Source organism: Microtus oregoni, unplaced genomic scaffold (genome assembly GCF_018167655.1).
Source record: "Microtus oregoni isolate MIOR12 unplaced genomic scaffold, Mior012 000004F_ref0000308, whole genome shotgun sequence".
Lineage (NCBI taxonomy): Eukaryota > Metazoa > Chordata > Mammalia > Rodentia > Cricetidae > Microtus > Microtus oregoni.
This window is the reverse complement of record NW_024543063.1, coordinates 28,250,238-28,277,251: the sequence shown is the minus strand read 5'-3', so window position 1 is coordinate 28,277,251 and position 27,014 is coordinate 28,250,238. Positions and strand designations below refer to the sequence as shown.

The 27,014-nt window shown below is 47.9% G+C and overlaps 1 protein-coding gene across 1 annotated transcript in view; it reads right to left on the bottom strand.

Annotated features, from left to right (window-relative positions):
- Pcnx2 (pecanex 2) overlaps nt 1-27,014 on the bottom strand; it is a 123,428-nt gene that overhangs the window by 47,070 nt on the left and 49,344 nt on the right. Inside the window, exons 14-19 of the mRNA XM_041650116.1 lie at nt 24,151-24,261; nt 23,465-23,556; nt 12,276-12,385; nt 10,139-10,235; nt 7,781-7,873; nt 6,824-6,974 (exon numbers count right to left, since the gene is read on the bottom strand). Coding sequence (XP_041506050.1) covers nt 6,824-6,974; nt 7,781-7,873; nt 10,139-10,235; nt 12,276-12,385; nt 23,465-23,556; nt 24,151-24,261 — 654 coding nt within the window. The remainder of the gene's footprint in view (nt 1-6,823; nt 6,975-7,780; nt 7,874-10,138; nt 10,236-12,275; nt 12,386-23,464; nt 23,557-24,150; nt 24,262-27,014) is intronic.

Here is a 27,014-nt window from a genome sequence, read left to right as displayed (position 1 = left end):
ACAGCAGCACGGGTGTGGCGCACACGGCAGGAGCAGGGGTACAGGCTGGATGCTGAGGGGAAAACATTCACCATAACGGAACAGTAGAGCAGAAGTGAATCAAAGATCCCCCAGCTCCCAAGCTGTGAGGTCAGGGTCTGTTTACTCAGATACTGATGGAAAATTAATTTCATTTCCATTCTTGCCTGTCTCAGAATCCTGCCGACCTCAGTAATGTAGTCTCATGGATGCTCCGAGCTCTGGGCCCATGGATCTCACAGGGAATGTTTGCAGTTGGGGGCAGCAGGGCGCACATGGAATGGTGACCGATAACACAGAAGGACCCTTAAACAAAAGCCCAGGTCCAGAATTCTGAAATTTTAACTTAATCCTTTCTTGTGAGGCAGCCAGGGAAAGCTAATAAAAAGCAAACCTTGCAAATGCAAAGACACGATAAACGTGTGTATTCAGTCCCCAAATTGTCTCTGTAGTCATTCGCCGCACAGTTGAAAAGAAAAGCCGTGTGATCATATTTTATAACTGCCTCTCTGGAACGTCCTTAATATGCAAAGAGACCATAAAAACGCATTACCAGAGAGCTGTTCTTTCTCCTTCTCTTGGAATATGAGGCCCCCAAGCGACAAAATGCAAAATAATGATGCCATTTGCAAGTTTATAGATGGCTCGCTGCACTTCAAGGCTTTACATTTTCTAAAGGGGTTTCAGGTTGTGTTTTATTTAGGTGCTGGTGGGACTAGGATGGGCTACCAATAATTAAAAATTAATCAGGAATCCTCAGGATGCTTTCAAGCTTTAGGAAGCCAATCTGTCCAGATCAGAACAGGGGCAAAAGCCAAAAAGATTAGGGCTTTCTGCTTGGGGCACTGAGGGGGTCACCTCTGGGATGTCCAGGACAGAGAAACCGTACTGAATAGCGTGCACATAGTTGTGGAGTCAGCCCCCTGGCACGGACAATCTGTCACCCACAGGTATTCCTTGCTCTCCTCTTCCTTCTGGGCTGGAGCCAAGGCTGTAAAGTCCTTCCCTGTGGCACACACGCCATCCACGATGTCAGTTTCCTTTAAGTATGCTGCACTTCCAAAGCAGAGGATGACCAATCACAGGGCTGCTTGGGGCCCTTGGACTCTGCTTGGGAGAATCTCGAAGTTCATGACCTCTCTTTTCTCTATAACCTCATTAAAGTTCAGGGCTTCTGGCACCTCACCCTGTACCTGGAGGCCTCGTCCTCTGCTCGGAGGTCAGCCTGAATTCTCTTCAGGTCTGTCTAATGTTTCTTTCCCAATGCTGCCTCCTCCCCTTCCCCTCAAATCTGAATTAGGACTCTTTGTTCTTTTCTTGATCAAGGACGGCTATAGCTGTATTGCACGTCACTTTTGTCTGCTTCTGTGATGTGCGCCCAGCAGTAGGGAAGGACACATCACCAGTTCATTGACTGGCTAAAGATGTGACTACAGAGGCAAGCTGGTGAATCAGAGTCGGGCTGTGCGTGTGTGTGTGCGTGTGTGTGTGTGTGTGTGTGTGTGTGGCAGGTTCCTTCAGTGGGGCCACCTGTGACTCCTGCCCCTGTACTCTGCACTGTCCTTGGCACACGCCAGGCACTTTATATTTTCGACTGAGCTAATAAATATAATCAAGTTTCACACCGTGGCAAACTTTGAAACAAGCAAAAGGCAGCAAAAACAACCGGGGGAGATGACAGGTTTAAGTTCATCACTTCCAAAGAGAGATTTGTTATTTTTAAGTATGTGTATGTATGTGTGGGGTGTGTGGCTGTGAAGGCAGGCACACCCAGAGGCCTGAAAAGGGTATCGGATCTCCTGGAGTTGGAGTACAAGCAGTTATGAGCCAACTGACACAGGCGGGAGCAACGGAATTCAGGTCCTCTGCAGGAGCAGTGTGCATGCTACTGAGCCATCTCTAGCCCTGCATTCGGTTTTGAGGAATGAAAAACATCCTTTGTTTCTCTGGCAGCTCTTTACTTTAGGGTCATGCTTACAAAAGACCCCACCCCACTTTTAATCAGTCTAATATAACTCATCCAGGACTGTTTTGTGGGGCACTGTGCTAGCTGGCTTCTACGCCAACTCGACACAAGCTAGAGAGCCTCAGCTAGAAAATGCACCATAACACTCAGCTGTAGGCAGAACTGGGGGGCATCTTCTCAATTAGTGATGGACGTGGGAGGGCCCAACCTCTGATGGGCGGTGCCGCTCCTGGACTGATGGTCCGGGTGCTGTAAGGAAGAAGGCTGAGCAAGCCATCGCGAACAAGTCAGGAAGCAGCACCCCACCCCTCCTTGGCCTCCGCATCAGCTCCTGCCTCCAGGTTCCTGCCCTGAGTACCTTTGAAAATGAACTACGATGGAAACAGAAGCAAAATGGACCATTTCCTCCCAAACTGCCTTCATTATGGTATTTCATTGCAGCAACAGAAAACCCAAAACAGAGTCTATTTTTCCTTTTCTTTTCCTCCCTCCCCTCCCTTTTTCTTTTTCCCTGCCTTCCTCTGTCCCTTTCTTCTTTCCCCTCTTTTTTTCTCCATTCTGCTAGCTGTAGCTTTTTCAATCTTTCCTCCATCTAGAATTCACTTGATTCAAAGTTGTCCTTTTAAAATTTCTGTCCACCCTAATGCTAACAAAATCGTGTCCACGCCCTAATGCTAACAAAATCGTGTCCACGCCCTAATGCTAACAAAATCGTGTCCACGCCCTAATGCTAATAAAATCGTGCCCACACCCTAATGCTAACAAAATCGTGTCCTTATTGTTTGCATTGAAATGTCCCTCACAGGTTCACGTTTGGACGCTTGGTCCCCACCTGGTGGCACTGTGTGAGGACACTGTGTGAGGCCAGTGTGGAGTCTTTAGGAAGTGGGACCTTGCCAGGAAAAATGGATAACTAGGAGCCTAGGAGTGGGCCTCCGAGGGTGCTGTCTAACCTCTGGCTCCAGCTTTGCTCTTTTTCCTGGTCATCCATGACGTTAACAGGCCCCGCCTCACGCTCCTGACACCATGAACTGCCTTGAAGGACTAAAAGCCCTGGAACCATGAGCCCCGTAAAACCTTTCCTCCCTAGGTTGGGCTTCCCTAGGCCCTCTTCTTAGAGTGGAGATAACTGTGTCCCAAACCTTTCATCTCCACTCGTGACAGCTAACTGCTATCACCCCGGCCACTCAGCTCTTGTGATGCCTGACACAGGGAGATAAGTGTCCCAGCCAAGAGAGAGGTCGCCAGATGAGGGGAGTGAATCGTAAGATGACAGATAAGCAAATCAGACAAGCCATAGCACAGAACAACTATGGTAGCTTTGTTTGGAAGAATTATGGAAAAATCAACAGGCTATCCAAAGAGGAGGAAGTAATTTTTCTGGGAAAGAAGGACTCAGAGATGGGAGGGGCTGGGCTGACAGGCAGCTGCTGCTTTTCATTACAGCTTGTTCTGTTTGATTTCCAACACTCTCAGTCACTTTGACATAAGTGACAGATACACGCGAGAAGGCAGCTTCCCTCCGAGCCACGTCTGTCACATGCAGAAGCCGGCAGGTCTGCAGCAGAGACCTGCCTCGCCGCAGCACAAGTTAGATCTCATTGCAGAACTGCAAATCTGGGACGTGTTACTGAATCATTAATAGTACATTTTTAAAAATTGATATTTAAATGAGATCCTCAATTGATGTGTTTCATAATTTACATAATCCTTATTCGTTTATTCTAATGCGTCCAAAAATGAAAGTGTAAACATTTCACAACCAGCACGCTCCCCAGTGCATCCTTCCACATGCCCTCCAGGTTCAGAGGCTTCCCTGCACACGCCAGGCCACAGGGACCCTCTGGTCACCTGTGAGTTTACAAAGCAGTGAGCGGTTTATCTGTTCACTCAACCAACATGTACAGAAGAGCACCCATGTACCCAGACTCAACCTTCATTACTTGGTCCCATGTATTTCCTAGTTTATCTGAATATCCACCAGTGATGACCAATAACCATTGTCAACTTGACAGGATCCAGAATTGTAGTAATGGGGGCGGCGGGGCTGTGTTCCCAGCACCCCGGCCGCCTGCTTGGCTAGCTTATGCCCCAAAATAATTACACAGACACTGTATTCTTTTAAGCACTGCTTGGCCCTTTAGCTCTAGCACTTACAGGCTAATTCTCACATCCCGATCAACCCATCTCTAATAATCTGTGAGAACCGGTCTTACCGGGAAGATTCTAGCCTAGTCCATCCTGGGTGAGAGCTTCATCCCGGGAGCTGGGCATGGCGTCTCTCTCTGAGGCGTCTGCTCCCGAGAGCGCTGTGGAGTCTCTGACCTCACTTCCTCTTCCTCCCAGCGTTCTGTCCTGTTTTCTCCTCCCACCTATCCTCTAACCAATAAAATGGGCCAAGGCAGCTCCTTTATTAGCCAATGACCTTCCTTCATCACAGAATCACCTGGGACACAAACCTCTGGGCAGAGCCATGAGGGATTATCGGGATTCGGTTAATTGAGGTTAAAAAACACTATTTCTGTGGTCTGAGGCCTGGGGTGGGGTAAAGATGAAAAAGTGAGCTGAGCACAAACATCCACTGATCTCTGCTTTGTGTCTGTGGATGCCAAGTGACCAGCTGCCTCCAGCTCACACCTTCCCTAGGCTGCCTACAGTTTACACCTTCCCTAGGCTGTCTCCAGATCACACCTTCCTTAGGCTGTCTCCAGATCACACCTTCCCTAGGCTGTCTCCAGATCACACCTTCCTTAGGCTGTCTCCAGATCACACCTTCCTTAGGCTGTCTCCAGATCACACCTTCCCTAGGCTGTCCCAGATCACACCTCCTCTAGGCTGCCTCCAGCTCACTCCTCCCCTAGGCTGCTTCCAGCTCACACCTTCCCTACTAAGATGAATGTTCCTTCAAACTGAACCAAAACAAACACTTTCTTCTGTACATTTCTTGGGAATTTTTGCTGCCACAAGAAGGAAGATAATCAACCCATCATCTACCTGCTAGTGACCTTCAGTTGTCCCCTGACACCCTGAGAAAAGGGAGACTCCGCTGAGGAACTGTCTCCAGGAGATGGGCCTGTGGGAAGGTCTTGGGGGGAGCTTTTCTTGATGGCTGATGGATGTGGGACGGCAGCCCAGGGTGGGCTGTGCCATCCCCAGGCAGGTGGTCCTGGCATTACAAGAACGCAGTCTGAGAAGTTAGAAAGCAGCACTCCTCATGGCCTCTGCTTAAGCCCCTGCACTGACTTCCCTCAAGGATGGAGTGAGACCAGGAAGTCCTAAGGTGAGACAAACTCTCCTTCCCCAGTGGCTTTCGGTCCCCGTGTTGATCACAGCAATCAAAGGCCAACCAGGGCAGGACTATTCTCTACCAGCCATCTAGGAAATGGGTCTTTGTAGGATGGCAATAATTTGCATTCAAGTAGCACATGAAATGGCTGAGAACGTTAAAGAGCACATCAACGGAACCCTTGGGCTCGGCTCTCCTTTGCGGAGAAGCCCTGGGAACTGGAGCCTGAGTTACGCTCCTTCATCTCTCCACTGAAGCTAACGGTTTTGGACACATCACTTCGCTCACCCACCCCCACTCCGCACGGCTCCATCTCATTCTGCTCACAATCTAGCAGCTTCTGGTCTCCGCCAGAGTCGTCCCCTGCCACAGGCTCACCGGGCTGGACGTCGCCACCAGCACCTTACGGCTATTTTATTCCTTCTTTTCAAAGCTTTTTCTTATCTTTCTTGGCACCCTAGGCCGCTGAAGCTGCTAAATCCAGAACTTTCCTCGAGTCCTTGAAAGGCCTAAGTGAATACTCAGGAAGCACGAGGTCACAGTAGGCAGAGAGACCGCGCAGACCAGCATTGCTAGACGATTTCAGTGGCTTAAAATCCTGGGAATTCATTTTACATGTCTGAAAATAGAAACAAGCCGGTCCCCCTTCCATCTGTTCACACATGGAACAAGAAATTGTGGAGTGGAAAGGATCTCACCAAGAAATAGCAAGAATTCCTATCTAGAAAAAAAAAACCCTACATTTTTAAAATTGATTTTTATTTAGAGGCCAGGGCCGTGTTGCTCAGACTATCCTCACACTTGCTGTACAGCTGAGGAAGAACTCCTGACCCTCCCACATCTGCCTTCAGATGGCCGGATTTCAGGCCTCCGCACCCATGTATTTGGTGCTAGAGATTAAACCCAGAGTTTCCTCCATGCTGGGTAAGGATGCCACCAATCAAGGCACACCCCCAGCTTCCAGAAGAGATGTATTTTTTAACTGAAGCTCTGAAGTTGCCGCTTACACCAGGCTGATTCTCCCAGGGGAACTGTGAGGTCAACCCATTTAGACACAGCTCTGTCTACACAGAGTTAGTTCATGGAAATTCAAGAATCCAGAGCCTGAGAGTTAAGGGGCAAATATGAAGAGACGTTGTCCTTAGGGCCCAGCCAATGTGAACTTGAACTGCACCCTCCCAACATGAACAACAGAAGCTAACTTTCTGTGAAATTGTAAGCAGTGACTATTTAACAGAGCACACATCTAATTTGACAGACTTCCTTTCTTCTTCCTCCTGGCCAGCCTGTTTTGGGCAACACCTAGAGTCTGAAGCACAAAGACTTTCTTTGCTTCTATTATGGGCAAACATGCATTGAACCCCTGTGTCCTTTGAAGCATGTGGCACTGTGGCATGGAACACACTCATGAAGCTGTGCACATGGGCTCTGAGGAGGGTGTTCCCCGCATCATGGTCCCTCATAAGGCTGGGGCACACTCATGAAGCTGTGCACATGGGTTCTGAGAAGGGTGTTCCCTGCATCATGGTCCCTCATAAGGTTGGGGCACTGACCTCTGGCTTCCCGCTGCTGGCACTCCTTGCTCTTGAGCACAGGGTGTGAAACCCACATCCACGGGTGGTGCTTTCGGAGCTGAGGGAGCAGGTGGTGGGTGACGAGTCCCACTGTGCCGGCCAGGGCAAAGAGCACGATGCTGAGAAAAGGCTGCAAAGGAGAAAGAGGTCAAGGGTCATTGTGTGTAAACAATGCATAAAGCCACCATCACTCCTTCCTTTCCCCATTCTTTTTCTGGCGTGTGCATGTTATGTACATGTAGTTGTACATAAGATACATGTATGCACAAGGAAGTCAGAGGGTAATCTTGGATGTCATTTATCAGGTGCTGTTCATCTTATTTTTTGAGGCAGTCTCTCACTGGCCTAGAATTCACTAAGCTGTTGAGGCTGGCTGGCAAGGCTTACAAGGCGAGCACTCCATGTCCCCAACCCTCTTCCCATCTCATAGGAAGATCTATGTGCTAAGAGCTGGGAAGAACAGGTGGGGAGGTGACCTCTGGAGGAGGCAGGGAGAATCCTAAACCCCCAGGAACACACCCCCAGTCTTTCTAGAACTAGAGAAGAGCACATAAAGCTGATAGAATGTTCCAGGAAGACGTGGAAGGCCCTGAGGGTCCCATGTCTGTAAGAAATGCAAGGCAGGGTTCCATGTGGCCCATGCGTGTGCTTGTGCTCAGTAAAGATGTCCAAATGGTCCCTTCCGTCACTGCGATTTCTGCCTTATTCTAAATACAACCACTTCTCTCTCTACTGAAGGAGGTCGGGTAGAGGAGGTGACACAAGGGGGTGGCCCAAACTTCCTTTTGAATAACGTTCTCCGTGTGTGTGTGCTCCTTAGCCCTCTCCCTTGGCCTCTGCCCTCTCCCCAGGGTTCTCTGCCTCTCTGTGCCCTCATTCTATACCTGACCTCCACTGAGAGAATAGAAAGGAAGGGCAGAGCCTTGGGACACCTACCCGTAAGGACAGGAAGACGGTGCTGGCACTGACCGCAAAGGAGAGGACAGCAGCTGCTGAGCAGACGACAAGATCCGACCGCAGGACATCCTTCTAGAAGGAGAAGGTGGGCTGTGAGGTCCGCTCTGTGTGGCTTCCTCAGCAGCCCTCAGCAGGTGAGTCAGCAGCTGGACACCAACCTGCCACACCCATGCCGGAATTGAACCTAGATCATCTTTTAAAGCAATGAGTGCTTTTAATCACTAAGGCATCTCTCTGGTACCAGCATGATTCTTTATGTCTTCCTTTGTAACTTAAAACAATAAAGAAAACTCATCACCCGCTAGTTCGTGAAGCAGTAATAGACTTGACTTTTTGTTTTCCTTGAAATGGTCCCTTCCTAAACAGCTGGCCTCTTAAAGGCTGTTAGGAAAGAAAGTCAGAACAGGGTGGGGGGGGGGAGGGTGTCTCCAGGCCCCATCTCCCACCCCTGCATTTGCCATCCCCTGGGGTTGACTTTGAAGGACAATGTGACACAGGAGTCTGACTTTATTTTGTCATTCACTTCCTTCCTCTCTTGCCCACTTTCTCCTGTCTTCCTGAAATGTTCTAATCTCTTAGTGATGTTCTGGTGTCCAGTGAAGGGTTAGCACATAAAAACCTTCCCCCTACCGCCCCCACTTCTGAACGCCACACATCTGATAATTTTCACACAATGTGTTTTTATGACTGAGGGGCCCCCTTCTGCCTTCCTCAGAGCTGCTAATCTGCTAATCCTACTCTGATCTCCTCTCTCTCTCTCTCTCTCTCTCTCTCTCTCTCTCTCTTCTCATGCTTCAACCTTTTTATAGACTCTTAAATCCCAAAGCACTAAATTCGCCTTTCTCATCCTTCTCTTTCAAGTCATTCTTAAACTACGAGCTGCTATTTTTCTAAATAAACCTTACACTCTTTTGCCAGTGCCGTGAATTTGATTCCATTGGGAATGCTCTGAACTGTATTAAGCATTAAAAAAATATATATATTTTAAAAGGACTAGCAGTGGATAAACCTCAGTCTTCCCACACAGAACCAGGGGAGGTCTACCCATCACTGTAAGGGGAGCTTTGTTTACATGTTAATGGGCTGCCCCTTTCACTTTCTGGGCCACCTCTGGGTGCAAGCAGCCCCTTTATCTCTTCCTATGTTTCCTGTGCTTGTGGGAGCTCTGGCTGGGCTGCTGAAGGTGATTTGGGTTTGTGGATGTGTTCTTACTTTCTACGTGTAATCCCCAGAGCCCTTGTAAAGGTGGAAGGATAGAACCAACGCCACAAGGTTGTTCTCTGACCTCGACAGCCACAGTGTGGCATATGTACCCTGTCTCCTCACCCCAATAATTGTCTAAACGATTTTCTTAAAAGATCATGAAAAACAGACAAACAAAAAAGCAAAAGGTAGCTTGTTACATCTAACTGCACTAGTGACATGTTATCAGTGCCCATTGGGCAGATTTATCATGTTCCTCTGTGATTCCTAGCTTGCTTCTACTGTAATAAACAAGGTAATATAGACACATCACTACTAGCCGTTACAGCAAGGAAGACTTCAGGAACATAAGTTCTCTCAGCTATCCAGGAGGGGTAGGGGATAAGCCCTGTCCTAAGACCCCTGGTCCTACATTCTCAGGAAGGCTGTATTTACTGCTTGAAATGCCAACGTCTTCCTTCGGTTTCAGCACTTAGCTCCCCATCCAGCGGCACTTTCTCTGCATTTACATACCTCGCACCTTGTATGCTGTCCTAGCTTCCTTTTGGTCACTGTAATAAAACACTCTGACCAAAGAAACCTTGGGGCCTGGGCATTTAATTGGCTCACACTTCCAGGTCACTGTCTATCAGAGAGAAGTCAAGGCAGAAGCCATCAAGGACCACTGTGGGCTGGCTTATGTTGGGGGTGGAGGAAGCCCGGAGCAAGTGAAGTCTGAAGTGAACGTGTATTTCCACATGGGCACACCATGTCAATGGCCATGCCATGGGCCAGTTGACCCATGGAAAATTATAAAAGTCATCATCCATGTGGGCCAGGCTCAAGAGGAATGGCAAAGTTTTCCTCAGAAGTTTATGAGTGATTGATCTGTGTGTACAAATACTAGCAACAAATACTAGCTTCTTTCATCCTCAAGTTTCCAGGCTGAGGTCTGCAAAGACCTCCTATTGAGACGACCTCCCCCGCCCCATGCTGGACCTAATAAACCCGCCGAGGTTCTGGGTTGCAGCGGAGGCTGTATAGAGCCCCCACCTGATTCCAGTGTCCCTGCCTGTGTGTCTCTGTATCATTTCTTCATTCCTGCACTGTCCCTACCTAGGAGACCAAAGCTGAGCTGCCATGCTGAGGTCTTACCACTGAGTCCTTCATCCTCTGAGGGAGAGGGTCTGTGGCCGATTCATCCAGGTCCTGATGTAAGCATTTAGGAAGAAATCTGCACTGAACGAAGGACCTGAGGGTAGAAAAACATACAGAGTTTCGTTTTTAAAATATGTGTCTCACCGGGCGATGGTGGCGCACGCCTTTAATCCCAGTGCTCGGGAGGCAGAGGCAGGCGGATCTCTGTGAGTTCGAGACCAGCCTGGTCTACAGAGCTAGTTCCAGGACAGGCTCCAAAGCCACAGAGAAACCCTGTCTCGAAAAACCAAACCAAAACAAGCCAAAACAAAATAAAATAAAATATGTGTCTCAGACTGTTATTCTTAAAAAAATATACCTGGGCGGGCTGGCAGAGCCCGCCATGGGAAAAAGCGGCTACAGCACGAGCCACGCTGGCGGTGGTGGCCGTAACAGACATATAAACACAGGAAATAGCCATATAAGAATTTATTAACAAGGAGAGAAAGAAAGAAAAGGGGGGGAGAGAGAGAGAGAGAGAGAGAGAGAAGGAGAAGGAGGGAGAGAGAGGAGGAGAGAGGCAAAGCCCCGTGTGTACACCGGGAGAGAACACAGGGAGAAAGAGCCAGATGGTGGGCAAGATCAGAGGTTAAAAAGGAGTGGGCGTGGCTAGGGCAGGGACCAAAAGAATAACACAGACCATGCAAGTCTTTAGGTCTTGCACCTATAAGGGGCAAAACCGAGTCCATTTCAAAATCACAGTAGAAAGGACACACTCCTGGGATCACAAGGATGATTTGATTTTCAATTCATTCACTCATTCATTCCTTCTTTATTATTATTATTACTATTGTGTGTGCCTGGTGGTAGGCACTGTGTGACGGTCAGAGGACACCTAGTGGAGCTGGTTCTCACCTACCTTTTTGTGGGCTCTGGGAATCAACACGCGCTGCCCAAGTCCATTTCCCAGCTGAGCCATCTCATTGGCTCATGTTTCAATTTTTAAATTTCATCCTGACAAAAGTGGTCAGGCAACTTTAAGGGTATCAGTACTCTAACCGCCAGTGTCTGGGCATCTCCTCTTTCCTCTAGCCTACTGCCCTGCATCCTCACCTACCGTACCAGCAAAAGGCAACCGTTCAGGCACATATCTGACATGAAATATCATGCAATCCATGTTTAACTTTCCGCCGTTTCCCCGTTTTCTATGCCTTTCAATCTAATGCGTCTAGCAGTCTAAGGCTGTGGTATCGCTGACTCCCAAATGAATTATGTTAAGTCAGAAAGTGATGTAAGTTTAGTCAAACTCCAGGACATGCTATTAACAATATCTCATACTCCCTGTAACATTGTTCAGAGGATTTCCAGTCCCCAGAAACGGATCTATACTTCAAGTGACCAGAGATTTCAATAGATAGCATTTAAGGCCTTGACACGTATCTCATTTTAAAGGTCAAAGATGCTGGTTGTACAAGAAGGAACAAAATAAAACAAAAGCCTCCTTTCCAGGATGTGGGCAAGCTCTCCACAGGGTGAGCGCCATAGCAAGACGACACTGGCCTTCACCTGTGCCTACGGCTTTTCCTACAGTTCTCCCAGATTTCTCCACCCAGCTACCTGCGAGCTTCGCTGCAATGCGGAGTTCAAAGAGGGAGTTGGGCTGGAAGTTCGCCCTTGGGTTTCAATCATTTCAGGTAGCCCTGCATTTCTCTGCCACCGTCCAGGACGCAACCAGCTTGCTTCAAGGAAGTGTCAAAGGGCAGAGGGCACCAAATGGCCGTCTCTACTTTGGTGAGCCAACACGAAGTCCACCACGACTTGGAAAGAAGGAAGCATGGGACCTGGGCAGATAGTACTTGTCATACCTGAGTTCAGTCTTCAGAACTCACGGAAAAATTCTGGTTGCGGTGCCACCCATGTATTATCCCAGTGCCGGGGAGGCAGAGACAGGGGGATCGCTGGGGTTTGCTGGCCAGCCTAGCCTATCTGGCAAGTTTCAGGCCAGTGAGGGATTCTTGTCTCAAAAGAAAATGGGGACCCACACCAGAGGGATGATACCTGAAGTGACTCTCTGGCCTCTGTACTCTCCTCCATGTGGGCATGTGCGCACACACACACACACACACACACACACACACACACGACAGTTACTCACAGGAGCACCGATGGATCACTGCTCTGCCGGCTCAGATGGTAGGATAGTGCGACCAACAGCCCACAGAAGGCAGAGAACAGCGCTGGGATGTGCTGTGTGCTCCATGGTTCCTGCAGAAAGACAGCAGAGCTGAGAAACATGGCGACGTGCCTCCATCCCACAGTGGCCTTCATACGCAGTGTGTGAGTGACCCATCGGGCTTTCTGGAGCATCAGGCACTGAAGAGATGGTGTGTGCTGCCTCCTATATGAGCAAGGGTGCAACAGTGGGGCCCGACAACAACTACAGTGCCAATGTCCACTGTAGAATAACGTCCTCCAAGCGAAACGGTCACAGTCGGCTTTCTTGTTTGGTTGGTTTTGGTGTTTGAGACAGGGTCTCATGAAGCCCAGAGTAGCTGTGCGACTGAACTTAACAATTCTACTTCTGCTTTCTGAGAGCTGAAACTGCAGGCGTGTACACTTGGTGTGATAGAGCAATGAGGTTGGAAGCTGTGCCCTGTACACACGAGGAAGCTGTGCCCTGTGCACACAAGGAAACTGTGCCCTGTGCACACGAGGCAAACACTCTACGAACTGAGCTACATTCCCTAGAGCCACTGACATCTTAGAGCAATTGAGATTCCCTGCAAGAGTTCTGGAGATCCCAAACAAGGGGGAACCCATTAGTGTTCCCTTATAGGAGAGAGTGAGGAGGGTCATTGGGCCTCCACCTAAGGGTCAGCCACACCTTTCTTACACCATTCTCCCAGCTATGTGGGAGGAATTCCATCCCAGCTGCATGGGATCTCAGGAGATACTGTGTACTCTCAGGATGCCAGAGAACACGGAATGCGGAAGGATTGACTGGAGAGGAGAAAGCATCACCCGGGCCAGGTGGGGATCTTCTGTGGTGTGGTTGTTTGGGGGTCATCCGTGCCCTTGTAGGCCATCCCTCTTCCAGGCCTTGTACGTAACCCAGATAAACTCTTTGGTTCATCAAACCAGTTTTGGGCAGACTTGTTCCTTCCGTCTGTAGTTGGTGCCCTATCTGTTGTGACAACTGTCTGCATCTCCTCAGGAAAAGATAAGGCAGCACCAGGCAACTGGGATTTCTTCAGCCTCATTGGAATCCTCTAGTGCTGGCTGCTCATGTGCCTTGTTTATGCGGTGTTTCTAGAGCGCACCAAAAGGTCATGCCTGACTATGACCTCTGAGGCCGTGTACCCCACAAGAGTCCATCATTAGGTGATATGTGGCCAATGTTATTTACCCACGCTCCACTGTGGGGATGTTATTTACCCACGCTCCACTGTGGGGATGTTATTTACCCACGCTCCACTGTCTGCACCAGCAAGCCTGACAGATGATTCTCTCAGGATTCTCTCAGCTCTGGCATCTGCACTAAGGGTGGGTCTTTCCTTGAAGCGGAGACAACAGCTTCCAGGGTGATGGCAAGAGAGAATGAATGGCAGGTGGCTACAGGGGCAGAATGTGGGGTGGACGTTTCCTTCAAGTCCATAAGAGCAAGGTGATCCTCCAGACGACCCCACTGTTTTACTCCTGTGCACATAGCTGGGGAAAGTCTATACCCTCCCATGGAGATACCTGTACCCATGTTTATTGCTGCTTTGAACACTAGCTAAGAGCAAGAAACTGTGGTCAGTCTAATTATCTGTCAACAGATGAATGGACAGAACAATTTAAAGAAATATATATATATTAAATATATATTATATAAATATATGTATTATATATAAATATATATATTTAATATAAATATATATTAAAGAAATATATATATACATACATACATATATATTCTAGTATATATATAATCTCAGCTCTAAAGAAGAATGTTAGCAAAGTGATCCAGAATGCTATACTGCTTCCAAGCTTCCAAGCCGGTGGGTGAGGTGACATAAGACTACACAATGTGGCATTCTGCCAGAAACGGTTATTTATCAGGTTACGTCATTGTCTGCTCTGGGTGTCCAGACATTCCGTGCCAGCCACCGATAGCGGACTCACATTGGATATCTGTTATCAGTGAGCGCCACGTTGTCCTTAACCAGCCCTGTGGGCAGTGTCTAAGCATCCTCACTTGGGTGTGGGCTTGCACATCTTTAAACCTAATCCCAGATGCAGCTCAGTCCCAGGAAAAGCCCAGCTTCCAGTTCCTACAGACAGTGAAAGGTACACTGCAGGTCTCCTGGGCTCCTCCTGGAGGGCCTTTCCCTCCACATGTATGTAGCTTGGTATGTGATTTCAACGGTGGCAGATGTGTGTGTGCACAGGGCATTCACACACGCGCACGTGTTTACCTACCGCCTCCTCCACACTCACACACATGCACACCAGTTTCTCAAGGAAACAAGGACAGGGAAGTCTGCTTGACCACCAACATGAATTGCTGCTTCATGTGCAGAGAACCAAGAGTACCCAGACTCTGCTAGGTTCGAGAAAGGACATTCATTCTAGAGTCAAAAGGGGTCTCCTGGCTGAGCTGGTCTTCTCCCATCCAGATGCTGATAGGGCGAGAAGACAGGAAGAACAGGAGACGCTAGCACATGGCGAGAGGGTCATCACCAGTCTGCTTGGCATCCACCCCTTGCTCTGTGTCCTCAGAACCTTAGGTGAGTGTGTCCATTGAAGGACGGACAATGCTGAGGATAGGGGTGGGGTCTGCAGCCACAGAGCATCATGGAAGCCCTAGGCTCCAAGGATGAGTCGTATCAGAGATGCGATATTAGAAAAGACCAAAGGGAACCAGGTGACAATGCTTAACTGTTGCTTGGAGACAAAGAAGGGGATACTGATATTTTCAGAAAAAGAAATCAGGTGGCCTGAGAAGGACTTTGAAGGCAACTGTGCTCAGCACAAGGTATTTTCCAGAGAGCTCAGAAACCACCATGCCCTGCTCCTAGAAAGAGAAACAGAGACAATGATGGGCATGGGTGGGGTAGGAGCTTTGCTAACATTTCCAGGAGCTGGGGAGATGATAAAATAAACGTTTATATTTGAAACATGTATATTTCAGTCTTAAATTTATTTATACAAGCCAGGAGTAGGTAGTTGCTTACACTAAAATCCCAGCTCACAGAAAGCTGAGGCAGGAACATTGCCATGAATTTGGAGCCAGCCTAGGCTATAGTATGAGACCTTGTCTTTAAAAAAAAAGATTTTATATTTATTGTACTCAAGCCACATATACACACAGCCACACAAATCCATGGAGATTTCAAAGGGAGAACAAGTTTATTTTATTCTTTAAAGATTTGTTGGCGTGTGTACGTGTGTGTGTGTGCCCAGTGTCGGCCAAGGCCAGAAGATGACAATGGATCCTGGAGATAGTTACGTGTGACTGAGAGTCACCTTACAGGGGTGCTGGAAACCAAAGCAGGGTCCTCTGGAGGAGCAGCCAGTGTTCTTAACGGCTGAGCCTTCTCTCCATCCCAGGAGGTAGGGTTTAAAACCATCTATCACTCACGGATAATGAAGCATCTGCCACAGGATTGTTTGCTTCAAAACACGAACGCCTGTAATTGCCTTGCAATGTGTCTCATGGGCCCCTAAATTGGAGAGGCCATGGATTGATGAGAGCTGGTTTCATAAAGCTCCCCCAGGTTTTGAAATATTTTTATGAGGCAGGAATAAAACCGTCTAATAGCCTGACAGTCCTGCGGTGTGGTTCACGTGCGCTGTGGGGAGGGCAGCTTAGATGAGAATGTGCAGGGCCTATCAGCCTGTACAAAGGCCCTCTGAAGAGGGGCAGTCTTAGCCTTGACTCCCCGAGAAATGCGAGGCGGCTCTTAAGATGGAATTTATGGGCAGGCTGGCTAAGAGCCTGTGCATGAACGGAATACAAACACGTCCAAGTCTCACCGCTGGGCTTCTCAGATCAGATTTAAATGGGCTCTGTTTGAAGAAATAAGTTTCTCATAGCCCATCAAAGGGATGTTTTTGAGATCCATACACTTGGATTCTGACGTAAGTACTTTTCTGACTTTTTTTTTTCTTTCTGAAGCTCACCTAAAGAGAAGTCCCTGAAGTAGGACTCCAGAAATACAGCTGAGTCCCAGGTTTCACCAAGTCCTTGAACTGTGTGCTGGGCACACGCTAGACCAGTGATTCTCAATCTGTGGACTGTGACCTCCAAGGGGTCGAACAACCCTTTCTCAGGGGTCACCTAAGATCATCAGAAAAGACAGATATTTACACTACAATTCATAACTAGCAAAGTTAGTTATGAAGTAGCAACGAAATAATTGTATAGTTGGGGCCACAACATGAGAAACTGTATTAAAGGGTCGCAGCGTTAGGAAGGTTAAGAATCAATGCTCTAGGCTATGAACTCCCATTGTTTCCCATGGTAGCTCCCGATTCCTGTTGGGTCCCAAGGGCCTGTCAGTGCCTAGTGCTGTGTTCAAGTCACATCAGACTTTCAGAATTTGCTGAGTAAATAAACTAATGAGCATGCTAACAAAGGTGGCAATCCATCTATCCATCCATCCATCCACTCATCATCCATCTATCCATCCATCATCCATCCTTCCACCCATCCATCCACCCATCCATCCACTCATCCATCCATCCATCCACCCATCCATCATCCATCCATCCATTATCACTAGCATGAAGAGGACATGCGTATTTCACTGTGGGTTCCATTTTGGTGGAAAACACCATATGTTAATGAGTCAAAACAATACTTCACTTTTAGGGGAGAATGTTTAAGAAAACTGAGGCACCTTGAGACAAGAGGGGATGATGTGCTTCAAGTATCCAACCCTACCTAGATGGTACCTACCTAGATAAGTACACCAAAGCATACGCACACACACACACCCACTCACATGAACTCACATACGTACTTCTTGGAAGACAGGCATTCTTTCCCACTTTATATCAATCCAAGATTTTATACAGCACCTCCCACATGACACTCGCTTCAGCAGGAAAGCAGAGTCTAAAACGGAGTCCAAAATAAATATGGGCAGGCAAGAAGGCTCAGACCATGAAGGTCCCTGCTGTGAAGTGCGGTGACCCAAGTTCCACCCCCAGAATCCACAGTTCTGAAAATAGTCCTCTAACCTTCATATATGTGCTGCTGCATGTGTGTCTGCACACACCATGCATATATGCACAGCAATAAACCAACAAATATTGGATACATTTCAATCTGTGACTTCTGAGTGCTCAGAATCAAACCAGGACCCACGAAAGATGCCCACAGCCAATCAGTAGCTTTGCTCAGTGCTTAGCAGCCAGTTGGCTTTAGAGTGTGCTGCCCCTTCCTGCAGGGCACAACACCTCTCTGTGCTCTATGCGCTACCATACAGTTCGCGAGCTTCGGGCAAGGGGCTGGAAATTGAAACACACAAAGACACACAGAGAGACAGAAGCACGGACCTCTAGTCACTGGTAAGAAGCCCTCTATTCAATAGCACCATGGAGGCTTATATACCCAACAATCAGGTGGGTCAACAGGTGAATCCTCTGATCGTCAAGGCAAGGCAACACGTGTTCGTGAAGCAGAGCTGGTAAACAACTTTGACACAGCCTTTAGTAACTCAAATCAGAAGGAAAGTAAAGATCTCTAGCAGGGAAGAGCAGCTGGAGGCCAGGACTCCAAATGGTCCCAACACCTTCTGCCTCTCAGGACCCTGAAAGATGCCGCCCCTCACTGTGTCCTGGTGGCTGTGAGCCTGCATGGCTTATAGTATTGATTACACACAGCGACACAAGCCTGAGGTGATCACTACCAAGCCAATCCCATCCCCCAGACTCTGCAGGAGAGAAAGACAAACTTCCAGATTCCAGAGCCAGGGGGACAGATTTCCTCTCCCATTACCACAGGCATCACCTGGGATTGGCACTTTCTGATTGGCATGTCGGCTGGCCAGGGAGCTCCATGGATCTGTCTCTGCCTCCTCAGTGCTGGATTATAGGCTTGCACCACCATACTGGGCTTTCCTACATGCCCTGGGGGATCAAACGCAGATCCTAATGTTTGCAAGACAAGCACTTGCCGACAGAGCAACCTTCCCAGCCATATTTTCCAATACATCACTAACAGCAAAACTCCACTCTCTGCCGTCATCACCCCGACCACCAGTTGCTCATACTCAGCAGCTGCCATCCTTGTCCATTTTCTGTTGCTGTGTAACAAGCTGGCCCAGAATTACTGGGTTACGGCAGCACAGGTACACGGTGTCGTGGTTCCCGAGGCTGGGTTCTCTGTGTGTGAGGCCTCGCCAGGTTAAAATCAGTGCGACTGAACCTCTGATCTTTCCTGACGTGAAGTTCTCCCTGAAGGCCATCAGAATTCAGTTTCATGCAGCTGCAGGATAAGCAGTCCCTCTTTTCTGGCTACCTGGCCACTGGGACACATTCTGGCTTTGAGGCCACCCTCAGGTGCTGGCCACATGGTTCTCTCCTGAGCCACTGAGAAGCCACTGTATTCCTGGAAACCACACACCCAGGCTTCTATTGTGTCCCTCTCCTCTTTAGACCATGATCCCCTCCTTTTAAAGCCTCCTCTGATAAGACCGGGACAAACTCCTCTCAAAGTACATGCTAGTACAAATCAGTTAGTCATTTGGCGATGTTACAGCTACCAAGTCTCCTCCCTTCACAGCCCACACTGCCTACCCTCAAAGGGAGGAAGCTGTTCAGATCCTGTAAGTCAGACAGCCTTGGAGCGTCACAGATCACCCTGGCTGGCTGGCTGGAACTCTTCTAAGCTCCCCAATTTTTTTTTCATTCAAACTCAGAGTAACTGGCCTGTCTGGAGGAATGCATATATTATAAAGTATTATAAAGGAACACCTGTGCTCCCTCTTTGCCTACCAGGCTATGGGAAGGATGGACTACAGGAAATTAGAACTCCCCCAGGGATCTCCTGCTGGAAGAAGGAGCCCCAGAGCTCAGAGGAAAAGCTGACCTCCTGAAAATACGATTTAGAACTTGTTACGTGGTCTTAATGGAGAGACTTGGAGCTGAGGCCGTGGTGGGCAGGCCACGCCCCGGCCGGATTGCTTAGTTATACATAACTTATGTCAGGACCCTCCAGAGATGGACTTGGGGACCACTGTTCTCTTGTCCTCCTTCTGAATGACCCACATTGACTATGTCTCCCTTTTCTGCTTTCAGTATTAATTTGGCTCTTTTAATTGACATACTGAGGACTGGCGGCTGACCCTGGCTTGTTAGGGTACAGAATGGACACCCCCTAAGCCCAGTAGCACGGACATCCTAATGAGGTGGGTTCACTAATTCATTGTCAATGGGAGGGGGAAGAAATCTGTGAATTATGGATGGCCCCCGAGCGATGTAGCACAGCACCCTGGGCTTCAAGTTCAAGTTCACTTTTGGAATGCAAAAATGCTGGACTCATTCCTGTCTGTTAGGGGATGTCACAAAAGGCAATGAGCAAACACTAGGGACATGCTCCTGCAAACAGAAGTGCCATGATAGGCAGGTGTCTCATGTGCCTGTGAACTGTCCTTCTGGGGAGCAGGACTATTTACACTTCACAGGGCTAGGGTGGACAGCCGAGGTCAGCAGAGACCTTGGGATCTCTCATCTGCCCTGTGGTGCCAAATACCTTGCTTAGGGGCTGCACAGGGGAATAGGTAAAGTACACACCAGGTCTCCCCACCCCCGCCAAAAAAAACCCAAATTCAAGAACTATGGGTTTATTATAGATCTATAATTAGACTTTAAATCCCGAGTGCAGGGAACTGCTGAGGTGCAGGCTATGATTCCTGAATGCTGAGGAGGTGTGTGCGGTGTGTGTGTGTTGGGGGGGACTCCTCCTAAAAGCCATTGTTAATGACGCTTGGGAAACGTTAAACTGTAACAATGTGCTTCAGCTCCTGGGTCCTCTCACCAGCAATAAAGAAGAATTTCTTTGTAACAGATAATAAAAAATAGCAATCTAGGTTTACCTAGACAAATAGAAATCCTGGCTAATTAACCGCGGAGACATTTCTCCAGGGAGCAAATATTCCAGTGGCTTCCGTGTGTTACTGTCAAACGGGTAAGCCATCGAGGGGCCTGCTTTATGTGATGCGCAACTGTCTCAGATGAGCCAAAGAGAATATGAGATTAAAGGATGAATCATATTTTCCTTCCCTAATTAATATTCCAGAGGGCAAAATCAACTCACTCCCCCTCCCCCACAGGTAATGAGGCCTGTGGAAAGACAGGGAAACTCGGGGGACACCTAAGAGAAAGGCATCCCCACTCTAGGATCTGCTTTGTGTTTCTTGCTGGCTATGAGTCAAAAAGCTTCAACACTACTGATAAAATTGAAATTGTCTACAGATGAGGCTCTTTCCAAAACGCATGGAAAACAAGGTTATAAAAGTCACGTGAGCCAAGCTGACTCAGGCCCCAAACCTTCAAGACCCTGACTTCTGCCACACCAACTCTCCTCTCGTCCTTAACCTCCAACTAGGCTCTTCATAACGCACCTTAATATCTCATTCACCAGAGGAAATTCCTTAAGAGAAATAAGGAAACCAGCTCACACATTAAAAGACAAATTGGAACTTCACTTCCTTTGTAAACTTTGATTACTCTTTGTATCTGGTTATAAATTATATCCTCTGAGTGAGGGAACTTCCCAAGACTCCAATCCCATTATAGCCTTTGCCGAGGCACTTGGGGGTGCCCCTCTCTTAAGAAGCCCACAGTGATGCCTTAGGCATACACTACAGTTTTCCTATGTAATTATCTTTTTAAATGTTCTCCTATGTATAGCACCCCATCTCTCTGCTCAATGGACCAGCTGACTTGGCATCATTCTGACATGCCCTGGAGTTCTTTTCTGTGTCACTGTTGAGGAGTGGAGGTCCCTAAGACAGGAATTTTGCAGGCTCCTTGCAGCTGGGCTGGGCTGCATCTCCCAGCCACCATGGGCAACAACAATAATAAATCAAGGCAATAAACACATCCTAAGCCTTAGTGAGAGAGAGACATGCCCCTGGCCAGGCTGCTGACATACAGCCATTGTTCGTGAGTACCCGTTCATCCATCACCCTGATCCTAGTGCTTCTATTGCTGTGATGAAACGCCATGACCAAACAGCAAGTTGGGGAGGAAAGGGTTTATTCAGTGTACACTTCCACAGCACTGTTCATTGCGGAAGGGAGTCAGGGCAGGAACTCAAGCAGGGCAGGAAGCTGGAGGCAGGAGCTGATGTAGAGGCCATGGAGGGTACTGCTTACTGGTTTGCTCCTCATGGCTTGCTCAGCCTGCTTTCTTATAGAACCCAGGACCACCAGCCCTGGGATGGCACCACCCACAATGGCTTGGGTCCTCTTCCATCAATCACTAAGAAGACAGCCTTGCAGCCAGATTTTATGGAGGCTTGTTCTCGGCTGCAGTTCCCTCCTTTTAGATAACTCTAATTGTGTGTCAAGTTGACAGAAGATTAGCCAGCACAGTCCTGAAGAAGATATAGAAAGTGCAACAACCAAGTCAGCACCAGAGTGACCACAGTGGTGCAGGGGAAGCATAGGAGAGAAGCCCCACAAGCCTAGCTCTGGGCTGGGCAGTGTGGAGGCTGTTCTTGGTTGTCAACTTGACCACATCTGGAGTTAACTAAAACCCAAGTAGCTGGGTAAACCTGTAAACCTAAATCATTTGAAGTGAGAAGACTAACTTTTAATCTGAGCCTTCTGAGGTGGGAGAACTCACCTTTGATCCGGGCCACATCTGCTGGCAGCCTACATATGGACATGGATGGAGGAGGTTTGCTCTCTGCCCACTTCCTCTCGCTCTCACTAGCAAGTCCTCTCCTTCGCTGGCATTAGAGCAGACCTCTTTAGGATCCCAGAGTATAGCGAGGACCAGCTAAGACATCAGCTTCCTGAACTAACAACCACGGGATCTTTGGACCTTCCATTGGTCACCAGCCATTGTTGGACTAGCTGGACTACAGCCTATGAACCACTCTAATAAATCCCCTATATATTCTGTCCCTCTAGAGAACCCTAATGCAATCAGTGTTTGTGGAAGAGGGGTGCACTTCCCTTTCCTCCACAGGACCCCCGTGTGAATTCACTAACCACGTTCAGTCAATTCACAGCATTTAATAAGTGCTGCATCTTAAATCAGAAAGTCAACGTGAGACCGTTTGAAAAGTCAGCACTCACTGATGAGGAGAGAGAAAGGCAGCAAATTGCTCTGTGTTACGTTATGCTTTGTTTTGTTTTTAAACAAGAGGTGTTTAAAATGGCAACTGGGGCCATTAACAGTCGGTCACTATTTGTGGCTTGCTCCACACCAAGCGAGAGGAGTCAGAACTCTTCTCAGGAGACACAGACGTCTCTTTCAATGCTCTGGAAACCTCAGAGCCAGAGAGCATTTGGTCCCAAGCCTGAGAAGGCGCTGAACTGGCAGAAGGGATACCTACAAGTCTTCCAGTTCCTGTTTCTGCTCCTGCAGGCAATGGCTCCCAGCTGTTTCTCCTTCACCCATTTCTTCCTACTCCCAAACAAGCCAAGTTCTATAGTTTGACTTTCTTCCATTTTGCTGACTTCTCATTGAAGAAGGATCTAGACGGTTTCCTCCTGTGTTCCACATATCCCCATTCTTTCACTAGAGACGCGGAATTACTCGGAGCCTTGTAAATACACAGACTTGATTCACAACCACACCGTGTGTCCATGCACGGCTGGACCATACATGTACAACAGCTACACTTCTGACAGGACGTCCTGGGCTTCCGACATCTGTGTTTGTCTGGTTTCCTCAACATTCCTGCTTCCTTGGCCATGCCCCAGGCTTTGCTCTTCTTGGTCTTGAGAACTCTGAGGTCCTCTATGCTCTAGATTCTCAATGGTGCGGCTGTCCCCTCCCATACCATTCCCTGGTCCACACAGCTTCATGAGGGTGTACCCCCATCATACTTAGAGTGCTACCTCAGACAAAAGCAAAATGAACACATGGGTTACATTGGCTCCCATGGCCAGCAGAAGTCCTTCTGGTATCCCTGATCATAGCAGAGACATCACTGGGGACTAGGCAGGTGAGGGTTACACTCTAGAACAAGCCAGGCAATGTGATGACCTGCTTAAACTCAGCCAGGTCCCCTTCTCAATGACAAAATTTTTTTCATAACCGGAAAACTATTCAATGAAAACAATATGCTGAGTGACACAGGCTATAGTCACCACCACGGTATGTCTGCAAACTTACCTTGACGGCACTGAAGCAGAAGGCGTGGAGCAGGGCTGCTACCAAGACACTCCGGCCCACACTGTACACAGCTGATGTGATTCCAGAAACAGCTGGAATACAAACACCATCACAGCTTACTAGATGTGCCCTCCTCAGAATCAGTAGAGGGGTAAAGAAGGATAAGCTGTCTGGTGACAGGATCCAAAGACATGGGTCACTTAGTGTGGGAAAGATTGTGACCATGGAACTGACTACCCATGGAATAACGACACTAAGGGTATGCCACTCCCAGAGGACACTGGGGTTATGTGCCTTTGGGGGAAAGATTTGTCAAGGCTCATAGATACTATCACAACACGCATCCACACACTACAGACACAAGTACATGCTGACCTATTCCCACAATGATACATGTGCATGCACACACACACACACACACACACACACACACACACACTACTTCTAAAGAATAGCTTGAAGGGCTCACACACTCCAAATCAAGGAAGACCCTTCCCTTCCTTGTATCTTTGCTTATTCCTTTGCTGAGTGGACCACTTCTTATTCTATGGAACATAGGAAATCCAAACTAAATCAGGTTTGGCACTCAAGACAGAGCAAACCTCCCAGTCAGTCCCCCAATGCTCTGTCCCCGGGACCACCAGACCTTGTTCAATCTTAAAACTCTTCCGGGAGCAAGGACTCACCAGAACCTCCAAAGAGCAGCATGTCCACTTGTTCCAGAAGGTACGTGCAGAAGGTGTTGATCTGTGGGAAGAGGCCCAGGAGGGAGATCACAGGGAAGCAACATAAAAATACTGGAATTGAAAAAACAAAGGCAGTGATAAGCTAGGGGCAGAGTAACCATGGCCAAGTTGTGGCTACAATGTGGCTGCCTTTCCCCTGTCAGACTCTTTTCTTCACCACACTCGGGGAAACTGAGGCAACAGGACTCCTCTCACTCAGGCATCTAGAGGATGAGAAAAAACAGCAAGTGTATTACCCAGGGCTGGCCACACAGACAGCTTGGGACCTAAGGGGAGCTAGGGGTGGGGAGGAGGGAGGAAGGTGCTCTGCCTGCAGCTCAGAAGAACAGAATCGGACCTGGGGAGATGAGGAGGGAGTGAGAGGATAGGGAAGCTTCCAGAAAGACATGCGAACAGGAGGCGACAGTGTAAAGTGAAGTTTTCAGAGGAAGAAAGCCATACTTATGTCAAAGACTCACAAGACCAGGGCTGATTATGGAGACAATGGATGTTATGAAGCCAGGGCCACACACACCACCCTGGCCTATTTTCAGTCCCCCTACCAAGAGTAAGTCATTGCCCACTCAACATGTTTTCATCAAATAAAACCTTTACAACATGTTCTTAGCAGACTTCTAGCTTCCACCAAGCCCAGATGGATGTCATTCAGGTAACACTTGAAACCCAGAACAGAGTTTGTCCCCCTTCAGTCTGTCTGGGTAAACCAAAATACTTGTTTAATTAAAAAAGGCAGGTGGCTCCTGAGGACCCTGATTCTTGCTCTGACTTTTGTGCAGGAAGTAACAGCACACAGCTGTTGTTGCAAAACAGCTCTCCTCAAAACCAATGAGCCAGATGTGAGTGAACACAGATACAGGTTCATCCAGAGGTTTTGTTGTGGGTTCAGTTACATGGGATTTTATTAGTTATGGAACAAAGGTCCATTGGCTGACCACGTGTGTGTGTGTAAGTGTGTGTGTGTGTGTGTGTGTGTTTGTGAACGCATGTGCACATAGAGTATATGTGTGTGCATACACAGCTCAGTGGTTGACCTCACCACCACCCCTCAGCAGCCACCTTGTCTTGTTTCTTCACACAGGGTAGGACTAGCCTTGTTGGTGAGGTTCAAGCCAGCTTTTGTCCCTGGAGTCTGGCTCTGCAGGCCCCACCACAGCTGTGCCCTGCCTCTTCTGACATGGGAGGCTGAGACCTGTGGCCTCCCCATCCACAGGGTAATCACAAAGCCAGTCTCACTCACGGGCTCTTGCTGAAGTCACCCAGACAGTCAGTAATAGAAACCCCAGTCCCAAGGTCAGCAGCCTCCCTGAGCCCAGGAAATGGGTGGCCACCGTAGAGGCCGGTCACCTGCCAACAGAAGCAAAGGAGGTCTCGCCAAGGAGGGAAAACAGGGTGATACACTGAATACACACAGCTCAGCACAAGTGAACGGACTCACAGGAGAACGTTATCCCTGACGGGGCTTGGCGGCGTGGGCTATAATCACAGCTATTCAGCAAGCTGAGGTCACAAGTCCCAAGGCAGTTTGGAATATGGAGTGAATTTGAGGCCAGCATATGGAAGTTAATAAAAGCCTATCTCAAAATAAAAAGTTTGAGGACTGGGGATTTGGGTCAATTGTGGAGCACTTGACAGGATATGTGAGGCCCTGAGTTCAATCCTCAGTACCACAGACTCATTCAACTACCTATCTATCTATCTATCTATCTATCTATCTATCTATCCATCCATCTATCTATCTATGGATCTGTCTATCTATGTATGGATCTATCTATCTATCTATCTATCTATCTATCTATCTATCTATCCATCCATCCATCCATCTATCTATCTATGGATCTGTCTATCTATGTATGGATCTATCTATCTATCTATCTATGGATTTGTCTATCTATGTATGGATCGGTCTATCTATATATGGATCTATCTATCTATGTATGGATCTATCTATTATGGATCTGTCTATCTATGTATAGATCTATCTATTTATGTATGGATCTATCTATCTATGTATGGATCTATCTATCTATGTATGGATCTATCTATCTATCTATGGATCTATCTATTATGGATCTGTCTATTTATGTATGGATCTATCATCTATCTATCTATGGATCTATCTATGGATCTATCTATCTAGGGATCTATCTATCTATTATAGATCTATCTATCTATCTATGGATCTATCTCTCTATCTATCTATCTATCTATGGATCTCTATCTCTCTATCTATCTATCTATCTATGGATCTATCTATCTCTATCTATGGACCTATCTATCTATGGATCTATCTATCTAGGGATCTATCTATCTATTGTAGATCTGTCTATCTATGTATGGATCTATCTATCTATGGATCTACTTCTCTCTCTATCTATCTATCTATGGATCTATCTATCTATGGAGCTATCTCTCTCTCTATCTATCTATCTATCTATCTATGGATCTATCTATCTAGGGAGCTCTCTCTATCTATCTATGGATCTATCTATCTATCTATCTATGGATCTATCTATGTATCTATCTATCCATCCATCCATCCATCCATCCTTCATCTCTCATCCACCCATCCATTTACCATCCATTACCCTGCGGCTCCTTTCTCCACCGCAGGCCCTCCTCACACTATTTTCTAGCTGTCTGTCTCTCCTTGCCTTTGAGCTGCTCCTCCACCCTACCAGACAAACAGCATCTCAATCTTTCCTACTGCTTTGACCCTACTCCTGGGTGGACAAGGGACCCTTCTTACACAGGGAGGCAGCCCAGGCTGGATTCTCTTTAAACAGAAGGTCTGATCTCCTGAAGCT